This window comes from Syzygium oleosum, unplaced genomic scaffold, assembly GCF_021117445.2.
Source record: "Syzygium oleosum isolate NSW1041296 unplaced genomic scaffold, Sole_v2.1 Sole_v2.03, whole genome shotgun sequence".
NCBI classification, from domain to species: domain Eukaryota; kingdom Viridiplantae; phylum Streptophyta; class Magnoliopsida; order Myrtales; family Myrtaceae; genus Syzygium; species Syzygium oleosum.
In genome coordinates this window covers 10,069,004-10,080,664 of record NW_026607487.1, presented here as the reverse complement: position 1 = coordinate 10,080,664, position 11,661 = coordinate 10,069,004, and the positions used below count along the sequence as shown (strand labels likewise).

The 11,661-nt window shown below is 43.6% G+C and overlaps 2 protein-coding genes across 2 annotated transcripts; both read left to right on the top strand.

Annotated features, from left to right (window-relative positions):
• The first annotated feature begins 1,969 nt into the window (after window positions 1-1,969).
• LOC130137591 (zinc finger protein ZAT12-like) lies at window positions 1,970-2,726 on the top strand. Its single transcript, XM_056309228.1, has one exon. It carries the CDS (start codon window positions 2,041-2,043, stop codon window positions 2,560-2,562), a length of 522 nt encoding a protein of 173 aa, XP_056165203.1. The 5' UTR covers window positions 1,970-2,040; the 3' UTR covers window positions 2,563-2,726.
• Window positions 2,727-8,244: 5,518 nt separating this feature from the next.
• On the top strand, window positions 8,245-8,980 carry LOC130137776 (zinc finger protein ZAT8-like). The gene has a single exon (XM_056309968.1). It carries the CDS (start codon window positions 8,324-8,326, stop codon window positions 8,858-8,860), a length of 537 nt encoding a protein of 178 aa, XP_056165943.1. The 5' UTR covers window positions 8,245-8,323; the 3' UTR covers window positions 8,861-8,980.
• Window positions 8,981-11,661: the final 2,681 nt, after the last annotated feature.

The window sequence follows — 11,661 nt, the reverse complement described above, 5'->3', positions numbered from 1 at the left end:
TTTTTTATGACCTTTTTTTTTTATCAAAAAGTTAAACTTCAAATTATAGAAGGGCCGGGCGATCCACGCCGAGCGCGATACGGGTGGCCAATCCTGGCCACACGCTCATCGCCTCGCGTCAAAAAAACCAATTGGATACTCAGTTATGTGCGTCCCGTGGAGATTGGTCGGAGTCAAATGTTCTCAGATACGTGTGAATGGGGGGAGGCGAGCGCCGTGCATTCAATAATCAATATTTTCTACAGCAACGGACCCATTCAATAGCGAGTTTTGTCCATTTTAAACAAGTGCTGTGCCGGGGACGTACGTCACAACTTACGCTCCACGTTACGTTTATTTTATTTCATCGATTCGCCTCGTTGCTGCCGCATCGCCCCCACGTTGTTTCCGCAGCGCGTGAGCACTCAACTCACACCTTCCCAGTACCCCCTCACGCTCGTCTGTACCCCGCCATGTGCTAAATTTTAGCTCTACTTCGCGAGCTTTTTGGACCGAGTAAGAAAAATGCAATCGTGTTCTTAGGTCTTGGCCTCGGATGGCATCATCCATTCAATTCTGGCGAACCCTCCTCCTACTTTCTCCTCCGCATCCTTCCGAAATATATCGGTCAGTTTCATCTCCCGTCGTGACGGGGCGAGAGATATTGGCCCGATTCCGCGTTCCTTAGCGTGTTCCGCGGGAATTGATTCGCGGGTCGCATTAAGAAAGCAGAGTATGTCGGCATTAGCAAGAGAAATGCGTGGGTGACGGCCTTTAATTTATTGTGACAATAAGAGTCTGTTCTGAACCACAAAAAAATAATAAAAAGATAAATAATTATAAATTGTTGTTGGGCTCCCCTCCTTCAAGAATTTATGGCTCACAATATGCCGTTACGCTCACGATAACTTAAAGACTATTGTGCTAACAAAATCTATATAGTAATTAAGTCATATTTTCATTAAATAGTTTAGGTTTTAAGGATCAATGATAGCGAGATCCATAAAATTTTACATGGAATTGAGGTCGAATGCCCATTCCTAGGGGTGAGCGGTTCCTAGTCCGGTCCGGTCCAACCCAAGAACCGGGAACCGAACCGGGAGGACCAGTTTCCAGTTTCTAGGACCGGTGGGACCGTGGACCGGACTGGACCGATGGTCCGATCCGATTCCAATGGAACCAATATTAAATATTATTTGTGAACTGGGAACCGATTGTTCCATTCTTTCCTTTGTAGTTCTGATTTGATCCCATAGGGCCATGGAAAAAAATTGGAAAATATATATAATATATGGAAAAATTGAACAATCGGTTCCAATGGGATCAATGTTAAATATTTTTCATATATATTATATATTATATATATATGAAAAAATTAGAAAAATATATATTTATCGGTCCGGTTCCTACTCTAGAACCGGGAATCAGACCGCTCGAAAACCGGTTTCACTTTTAGGAATCGGGAATCGGATCGATATTTCCGAGAACCGTACCAAATCAGTCGATCCGGTCCGGTCCGATCCCGATTTGGACAGTCCATCTTGCGCACTCCTAGGTGAGGACGTTCCGACTTCATGTATTTTCCCAACGGTTGGAATTGCACTAGCAAAATTCTATGGGCATAAAAAAAGAGATAAAATGTCCGGAACTTCTTGTACACCACACGCCTTTCTGACTGCGTGGTTAACTTCCCACAGCGCGAGCGAAACCTTCCAGAAAAGTCAAAGCAACTACCGCCTCCCCCGTTCACTCGTGACGACTTCCCAGTTTCACACACTGTCCGAGCACGCGGCCACACGCTATACTCGCTCCTCCCTTTGGCGGCGGCTGGCATTGCCACGTTTGCCCCTTCGTGGTCACGCGACCTCCCCTGCTTACTCCCCAAGAAAACCCCGAGGGCCTTTTCGACGCTTCACTTGCAGCGTAAAGCGAACAGGTCATCCCCCTTCTCTATATATAAGACCAACACCGCACCCCATGCTGTCATATACAAACCAGAAAGAAGGAACCAGAAAGAACAGCAGACAAGTTCGATTTCACATTTCTCTAACTGCAGCAGACATGGTGAAGAGAGACAGAGAGGACACGGAGGTCGAGGCCCTCGCCATGGCCAACTGCTTGATGCTCCTCTCCCGTGTCGGCGAGAGCACCGACCCATCGTCCTGGCCGATGAACCGCAAGTCGCGTTCCGGGGAGCGGATGTTCGCGTGCAAGACGTGCAACCGGGAGTTCTCGTCCTTCCAGGCGCTGGGAGGGCACAGGGCCAGCCACAAGAAGCCGAAGGTGATCTCCGGCGACCTCTTCCACCTCGGCCGCTCGGGGGAGTCGTCGCCGGCCAAGCCGAAGACGCACGAGTGCTCGATATGCGGCCTCGAGTTCCCAATCGGCCAAGCCCTCGGCGGTCACATGAGGAGGCACAGGGCCGCCATCGCTGAGGCGGCTACAAAGCCTGTGCCGGTGTTGAAGAAATCGAACAGCAAGAGGGTCATGTGCTTGGATTTGAACTCGTCGCTGACGGAGGACGACTTGACCTTGCGTTTAGGAAAGGTTGCGCCGCCCTTGGTGCTAGATCTCGTTTTGTAGGGGCTTAGAGAACGTAGATTGTGTACAAAGCAGTTTCTAGTGGGTGCGGACAGTTTTCTTATCTTTCTTCGAATTCATTGATTTATATTTCGAATCATAGTCACTGTATTTTGGCATGGATATTCTCCTTTGTTACATGAACAAAATAATATGTTTGAACGAGATGAGTGAGAGGATGATCACTTTCTGCAATCAACGTAACGACTTGATTGAACCAATTTGACGAGTTTTAGGATTTGTTTGCATTTTTTGAGAGTTTTAGGACTTAATTACACTTTTTAAAAAGTTTTAACACTTAATTGTACTTTCGTGAAAAGTTTTAGATAATTCCATGTTAGTTCCGGTTCAAAGACCAACCAACATTTGAAAATGGGTATTGAAATATTAAAATATTAATCGCGTTGTTATCTAATAGTTTAAGTTTTTGAAACGGTTGAAATTGCCTCCACCACGTAATATGTAAATCCGGTCCTATCTTTCCCGGCTTGTTGCGATGTCAATTGATATGATCTATTAGAACGAGTTTAGCCACTGCAAGACCTCTGTCATGCATTAATCCCATTGGAAACATGTGATAACTTGAAATCTACCTTGTATTAAGATTTCCAGGGAGCTTAAGATTGGAAGTTTGGAACAAATGCACAATCTTTGACATCATATTTTCTTCCCCTTGTTTTGAGCTTTCAAACCTTTCTTCTGTTCTATATTTTTAATACTTGGGCTGCCAGTTGAGCATCCAAGTCTTTACATTTGTCAACTTGGTTCCACAAAGGCAAGCTTGCACCAGCCCACGACCATTTTCACGTGTATCTTACACGAACATTAAGCTTAAGGAAAACTCGTTCTCCTAATCCTTTAGGCTTCTCTTTCTGCGAAACTGCTGCGAGTTAATGCCCTTTCCTGAAGCTACATAAGAAAAGTAAGGCTCAACGTTTCGACTGGTCCAAGTATACATCCAGAGGAAAACCCGTTCTTTTCCATCTAGAACTTGTCAAACACGGTTTGGATGCAAACTACAGAGCGCGCATTATTTCCAAAGGTAGTCTATTATGTAATAGATAAAGTTTTCACGCAACGCAGTACGTCCGACGATAATTAAAATGTATCAACCCTGTATTATGTGTAACATGCATGCTGAAATATCTGCCGCTCGTGGGTTGACTTGCTTCAGATAATTAAAATTTGTTCCATGAGATCTTGGACTTGGGCATTCATCAAAACTGGAAGAATGTGAAAGCACAACCGCGATAATCACCAAAAAAAAGTCTTAAATCTATTGTACGGATGCCAATTTAGTCATAAACTTTTCTATTTGACCAATTTAGTCCTAAACCTTTTTACGATTTGCCAATATAATCCTAAACCTTTTAATGATTTTTCCTTTTTCTTTTTTTTCTTAATTCCCTCCACTAGTCACTGGCCACAGGTGAGCGCTGACGAGGGTCGCCTGGAGAGGGCCACCTTCACGAGATTCTGCGAGGGCCGCAATGTCCTCGCCGACCCTCACTGAGGCCCTAGCAACCTACAGAGGGAATTAGGAAAAAAGAGATAAAAGGAAAAAAAAAGGGAAAAAAAGAGAGAAAAAATTCATAAAATTTAAAAAATAATTTGCAAGTTCGTCTATGTCAGTGCCGGCTGTGCCACGTAGGACGACGGACGTTTACGTTAGCGATTGCCGGCCAAAATTGGCCAAAAAGATTATGTTGGCAAATCGTCAAAAGACTTGGGACTGAATTAGCCAAATTGAAAATTGAGGGTTGAATTGGCATCCTTACAATAGGTTTATGATTGTTTTAATAATTTTCCTAGCACAACGTGGTATGAAGCTGCCATAGGTAGTGGGCACAAAGCATCGGCTGTGATATAGACTCACTTTCATTACTTTCATGTTGATGAACGTCATGCCACCCCTTGCGCCCCTTTTTTACGGTGATCTCGTTTTAATGGATCAGACGTGTTGCTAAAAGCGGCAAATGCTTTCATCAAATGGGCACTCCGACATAGACACATAAGAAGTATCGATTCTTAATGGTACTTATAAATTGATTGAGGTGATCAATGGGCGAGCCCAAGACAGCTCATTGGTCGAGCCTAATTTGTTCCCATGCGTGCCTGCAGCAGAGAATTTATAGGGAAAATTGTCCAAAAAGTCTTAAACCTATTGTAAATTCGCCAATTTAGTCATGAACTTTTCAATTTTACCAATTGAGTCATAAAACTTTTGAAAATTTACCAATTAAGTCCAAATTGGCCGAAATTCACTGACGTGGATGCCAGCCGTGCCACATAGTACGGCGGGTCCTGACGTCTATAAATTTTAATAATATTTTGAATTTTTTAATAATTTTGTTCCTTTTTTTTTTTTTCTCTTTACCTTCTTTAATTTGTTTTTACTGTGGCCAGGGAGGGCCCGACAGCCCTCACCGGCCGCTAGCGAGGGCCGCCGACACTCGCCATGGCCTCACAAGTCGCAGGCGAGGCCACCTTCGCTCGCGGCAGCGAGGGTCGCACAACCCTCTGGGCGGTGTTGAGGTTGCAATTGTCATGATGGCCTTCGCGACCTTAGTACCGCCCAGAGGGTCGCATGACCCTTGCGGCCACGGGCGAGGCTAGTCGAGGGCCCTACAACCTTTGTCGGCATCGCCCAGTGGCCGGCGAGGCTTGCTGGGCCCTCCTTAGCCACAGTAAAAAAAAAATTAAAGAAGGAAAAGAGAAAAAAATGTAAAAATGAAAAAAGAAAAGAAAAAGAAAAATTATTTAAAAATTCAAATAATTGTTAAATATTATTAAAATTTGTCAAACATAATAAGGCTAAACTGGATAAAACATGCATGGGCACAAAGAGAGGTGCGTTAAGTTTAGAGCAAGAAAACCTCACATGTCATCTGCACTTTCTCCGAAAGCTAGAACTAGAAGTCACTCCCGTTGAATAATAGACATTACTCTACCATTCTACGTTCAAAAGAACACCAAAAAACGAGATCCATATGAAAAAGTTACATGCTTTTACGCGAGGAAGGCCATATGAGAACCAAACAAAAAAAGTTCAAGTCGCTGTCAGAGAGAGAGAGAGGAGCAAGTTGAAGGTTCGGTGTTAGGAGGCGCTCGCAGCAAGTGCATGCAAAGGTCATACCATCATCCTTCTTGAAGTTACGCGCAGAAGAACAGTCTCCTGAGAAAAAAACACAAGAGCGTTTCCTTTCCTCTTAAGTAGGGACTCAATAAAAGACGAAAACATTACAGGTGACCGACCCAATGTACTGCACATGTGCGACCAGAACTTAGCAGAAACAAAATCAAAAAGTGACTTACAATGCATTATGGTCCATGTACAGATTTGAGGGATTCCATCTGATTGATCTGTCCAGAGGCATTCGCGTGCACGAACTTTCCATATTATTGTTCTCTTTTTCCGCTCCTCAAAGAGTGTGACTAGGAATGCATTGCCACGAGCCACGAGCTGATATTCTACGTGGGATGTGGGATCCATATCATCTGATACTTTAGCAGACTAAATCCAAGTGATCGAACGGTCGTACAATATGGTTTTGACGAGGTATGAAGTGATAGTGGCAGTGGGAAACCAAACGCTCACAAGGCGGTTTGGCAGTTGGAAAGAAGTTTCGCCCCCCGCGCCCCCCTCCATGACCAAGACAATAAAAACTTTGTGTCCGCGTTTCAAACAAGAAGACTAGAAGAAAGGAACCCGAGTGAGGAAGCAGCACAACATCCCTTGGTTAAGTTTCCTAAGCTCAGTCGCTTGTGGAAAGTGTTGGGTAACTGGGAGCAAAAAAATATTTTACACGGCGATAACTCATGATATTCGAATTTCAAAATTCAAAATAAAAGGGCAATCATCACTTTCGATAAGTGGGGAAATTTAATCGGTTGAATCATACCACATCAGTGGCACCCATAAAAATCGTTGATACACTAGATTTTTTTTGTAGAATTCCAAAATTTATGGTCAAGTGATTAAGCACTTTCTTTTTTTATCGTGATTATGCTTGTTTTAGATGCAATGGAGCTCTAATTCAAATTACAACTCGCCTATTGAGAATAATTTAGAAGGTCGCATCTAGGCCAGGCACCGTGCTAGGCACAACCTGGTTCGCATTTTTGTACGGTTCTTGAAATGTGAATGCTGAAATTGTTAAAATGGGTCATGATGGGCTATTTACATAACCCATATTTAACACCCGTTCACTGGCTAGTTGGAGGTTGTCGGTCACCGCCGATTGCATCCGTCGTCGCTGGTCGCCGCCGTCCATCGGTCGCTGCCGTCCATCGGTTGTCGCTGGTTGCCAGACGTAGCTGTCCACCACCTGTTGCCAATCGCCGGACACCGCCGTCCCCCTTGGTCATCGCCGATCACCACCGATTGTTGGTCGTCGCTAGTCACTGCTGGTCGTTGTAGGTTGCCGGTCATCTCTAGCCACTGCCGATCGCCGTCGTCTATCATTGGTGAATCATAAACCATATTGCATATTAAACCAAAATTTAGGTATAATTCATATTATTATCCCTATCCTATTCGACGTGCAAATTATGTAGATCTATGGGGATTAACCGGAGTCAAAAGGATCTCGTGAATCGGGAAGCTAGTGAGCCGTGCTTTCATTTTTCCTAGAAATAGACCATTAATTTCAAGTGTGTCTACTTATAATAAGCAAATGACGTCACAACTCACGCTCCACATTTCCTCTATCGCATCGCTCCGCCATGCCGCTGTCGCGTCACGTCCCCAATGACTGCCTGCCCTCACTAAACGTCGTCCTGATCTGCGGGGATCGTTCCCATGGTGGCGCATTGCCCATGTTCTTTCAATAGCGCGTGCGTGCTGCTTCCCAGTACCCCACCCTCGTACCGTATGGACCCGCCTTTTGGGATTTTTAGCCACTTCACGAGCTTTCTCGGACCGAGCAAGGAATGCTAGCCGGTTATTACAAGTTTGACATGATGACCGTGTGTCTTAGGTCTTGGCCTCGGATGCCTCGTCAAATTCGGATGAACCCTCCTCCCACTTTCTCCACCTCCTTCCGAATGTATTGGTTAGTTTTCATCCTTGTTGCATCGGGTTTGACAAATCGCTGGCCTGATCTTGTATTCCCATAATGTATATCATTGAAATCGATCGGTGAGTTCCATTGAAAAAGTGGAGTACGTCACCACATATCATGCGTTTGTCTAAACAGTTTAAATTTTCAAAACGGATGGCCATGGATTCACAAAGTTTTACATAGTAATGGTATTAGAGCCGAAAGTCCTAATTTTGAAATTCAAATCCTTCCGGACTCCATATTTGCCTCCCTCCCTCCCTCCATTAAATTTAATTAATTAAAAAAAACCACAAAATATCAGCCAATTCAGGAAAACTGGTTTCCGACGTACGTGGAAGAAGAGTATTAAAATACTGCGTGGCAAACTCCAACAGCGCAAGCCAAAGCTTCTAGAAAAGTCAAAGCGACTACAGCCTTCGCTCACTTTTGACGATTTTTCAGTTTCACACCGTCACCCTCACGCGCGCCCTCACGCGCTATACCCTCGCTCTCCCTTTGGCGGCGGCCGACATTCCCATGTTTGCCCCTTCATGTTTACGCCACTTCAGTTAGCGTAAGCGCATAGGTCACCCGCTCCTTCTATATATAAGACCTCCTCTACCGCACACTCTCATAGCCAGTCATCCCAACTCAGCAGCAAAAGAAGAAACCAGAAAGAAAAGCGAGACACCTCGATTTCACATTCTCTAGCTACAGCAGACATGGTGAAGAGAGACAGAGAGGATGCGGAGGTCGAAGCCCTGGCCATGGCCAACTGCTTGATGCTCCTCTCCCGAGTCGGCCAGAGCGCCGGCTCGCCACCGTGGCCGACGAACCGCGGGTTGCGGCCCGGGGAGCGGATGTTCGCGTGCAAGACGTGCAACCGGGAGTTCTCGTCCTTCCAGGCGCTGGGAGGGCACAGGGCCAGCCACAAGAAGCCGAAGGTGATCTCCGGCGACCTCTTCCACCTCGGCTGCGTAGGGGACTCCTCGCCGGCCAAGCTGAAGACACATGAGTGCTCGATATGCGGCCTTGAGTTCCCGATCGGCCAAGCCCTTGGCGGTCACATGAGGAGGCACAGTGCCGCCATGGCCGAGAGCTTGGCGGCGGCAGCCGCAACAAAGCCTGTGCCGGTGTTGAAGAAATCGAACAGCAAGAGGGTCATGTGCTTGGATTTGAACTCGTCGCTGACGGAGGACGACTTGACCTTGCGTTTAGGAAAGGTCGTGCCGCCGTTGGTGCTAGATCTCGTTTTGTAGGGGCTTAGAGAACGTAGATTGTGTACAAAGCAGTTACTTTCTAGTCAGCGCGGACAGTTTTCTTTTCTTTCTTCGAATTCATAGATTCATGTTTCGAATCAGAGTCACTATATTCATTTGAACTTTTCCTTGTTGGCCTCTTTGTTTGATCCGAAGATGATTAACATTTGAAAGTGTGTGCTCGATGTGATGACAACGGCAATCCGGAACTGAACGTCAGCGATGCGACTGTGTACGAGCGCTTCTTCGGAGTTGTGCCGGTGACGAATATTTGCAACGAAGGCGAGATTTTTTTTTCTATTCACGTTAAAAAAAATTCGCGGTACCACCGTTGCTGATTTTCTCCAGCCACCCGGCGTGTCTATGACATGTAATCTGCTACAATTTGAGATCAGAGAGAGAATTGTCAATTGGCCTTAACAAGGGCTCATCCTCATCCTGAAGTCCTCGTCGATAGCAGCTGCGATGAAGCGCACATATAATAGAGAGAGAAAGAGAGAGAATTGGGGTTGGCAAGGGCTCATCCTCAAGTCCTTGTCAATTGTGGTGACGGAGAAACACACATAGTAGGAGGAGGAAGTTGCCGGTGGTACGGGCAAGGAAGTTGTTTTAGGTTGGTAGTAATTCCACAAACATGGAGTCATGCAGAACTGTAACACGCATTCAAACTCTATGCTAAATGGTAGATGGGAATAAGGGCCCTCTCTTCCTTAAAATACGTACACAAAAGTTGATTCATAAAGTTTGTCGAATTCTTACCGAGCCACGTACTGATGACCAATCTTCATATCGCTTTGCGAGTCAACTTTTTGGGTAAATAAAGGATTTCATCCAACGACTAATTAGAAGCATATATACTACCAAGGGCCAGTAATGGGCCTATTCTTATCAGCTAAGAACACAGTTTTAGCATCGTGTCGGGTATATATGATCGAGAAAAAAACAACTTCCTGAGGTCCTTCAATCCCCATCTTAGCCGGCTTATCCGCACACTGATTGCCGTTGAAGTTACTGAATTATCATGTTACATTTTATTTTCTCCTTAAACTATTGTATTCCGGTCCTTTCTCTCTAGCTAGCAGTCTTCGTTTGAATACGGTGAGAGTCATCAACTATTTAGTCAAGAGAAACCTCGATGACCCTTATGGAGGACCAATAACCTTCGAAGCAACCCTCTGACGATACTTACACACTACCGGTGTTAATGTGTTTGTATAAGCTTGATCGTGGTGAATGATAAACATGTCTGGTGTGAGTTGACCCTTTTCTTTTACTTATAACCCGCCTGACTTCGTTTAGTTAAACGATTTAAAATGTTCCTTGTGTTAATACGACGTGTTTTGATACATTTGGAAATATTTTTTTTTTTTGGGTTAGGCTACATTTGGAAATATTTATAACGCGTAAACACAAGTAAGCATTTTATGTATAAAAAATTCATATCTTAAATGTTTCTTGTGGTGTAATCCATTTAATTAACGTGTTATGTTTGGGTCTTGATATTGAGACATAATTAATAAAGACTTTGGGTTGGGATTAAATCTAAATTTGACATGGCGCAAGAGTATAGAATTGAAAAAACAATTCAGGAGCTAAATCAAACAAATAAATAAGACACGGGCACGGAAATGAACAAAAATAGTAGTAAGTCATAAACAAAAAAGAATATTTTTTCCATATCATCTTTAACAATAATGAATACATTAACTCACTTTTTAATAGTTGAGAGAGAAAATTGAATAAAAAAAAAATCAAGGATGACAGTGGGCAAATGTATGAGCAAAAGTTCTGAAGACTACTGGTGTGTTGCGCTTTTATATTACCATTTCACATTATAATTTCTCCAATCATGACCCAAATTTTGGAAGAATCTATATTCCTTATAGGGTCCGTTTGTTCAAAGGAAAATCATTTTCGAAAAATTGTTTTATGACTTTCCGGTATTTGAATGACATAAGACTAATCGATCTAGGGAAAACATTTTCCATGAACTGAAAATTAAAGGCTTAGATCGAGAATAAACGACTTCTTTTTTTGGTAAGAAGGAGATTAATTTCCCTAAACCATCAAGCAAATGAAAACCAACCATTTTTCTTGACAATGATTTCATGGAAAATATATTCTTATATCATGAAGTTTTCGGTGAAATAAATGCACCTTGGCTACGCTTTGTCATCTGTACATATTTATCGAATAGGATAAATATATGACAGGATCTGAAATATCTTATACATCGTTTGATAATGTATGGATTCGGATAAATATTATCCAAATTAAAGTTTGAAATACATGGACAGTCTCAATCAACTCATCTCTCGCGCACTCTCTCTCACGGTCAATGGTAAAGGAAGATGAGACACCACAGACCATCATCATCTTCATCCTCCATCAACGGCAGGAGGTAGATAATTCCAGAAGTGTTCGCTACTGCATTTGTCTGTTTTCTCGTTTTGATTGCTCAGTCTTCCTTCTTCGCATGTTACTTTGTGGAATAATACTTTGAAATCAATATTTGACTCTTGTACAGCTGAACCCAAATCCTTTGTTTCTTCTCTGAAATTCTCTCCGAAACAGAGTTAAACAAATTATCACCCAAAATTGAAAATCAAAGGAAAATATATAACTCACAACTTTGTTACCTCAAGAACTTGCTGACAATGCCAAACAAAGCACTAAACAGGGACGAGACAGAGACCCAAAAAGTCCTAGCAAAGAGAACCAGATTTCGATTTCGATGACCCATCGTCACCAAGTTAAATGGATTGTGGTGATGAACTGTTCTTGGTGAGCCCATCAATTTA

What these genes read in the sequence shown, in the direction of transcription:
- LOC130137591 (XM_056309228.1), top strand. Translation starts at nt 2,041, where the DNA reads ATGGTGAAGAGAGACAGAGAGGACACGGAGGTCGAGGCCCTCGCCATG.
- LOC130137776 (XM_056309968.1), top strand. Translation starts at nt 8,324, where the DNA reads ATGGTGAAGAGAGACAGAGAGGATGCGGAGGTCGAAGCCCTGGCCATG.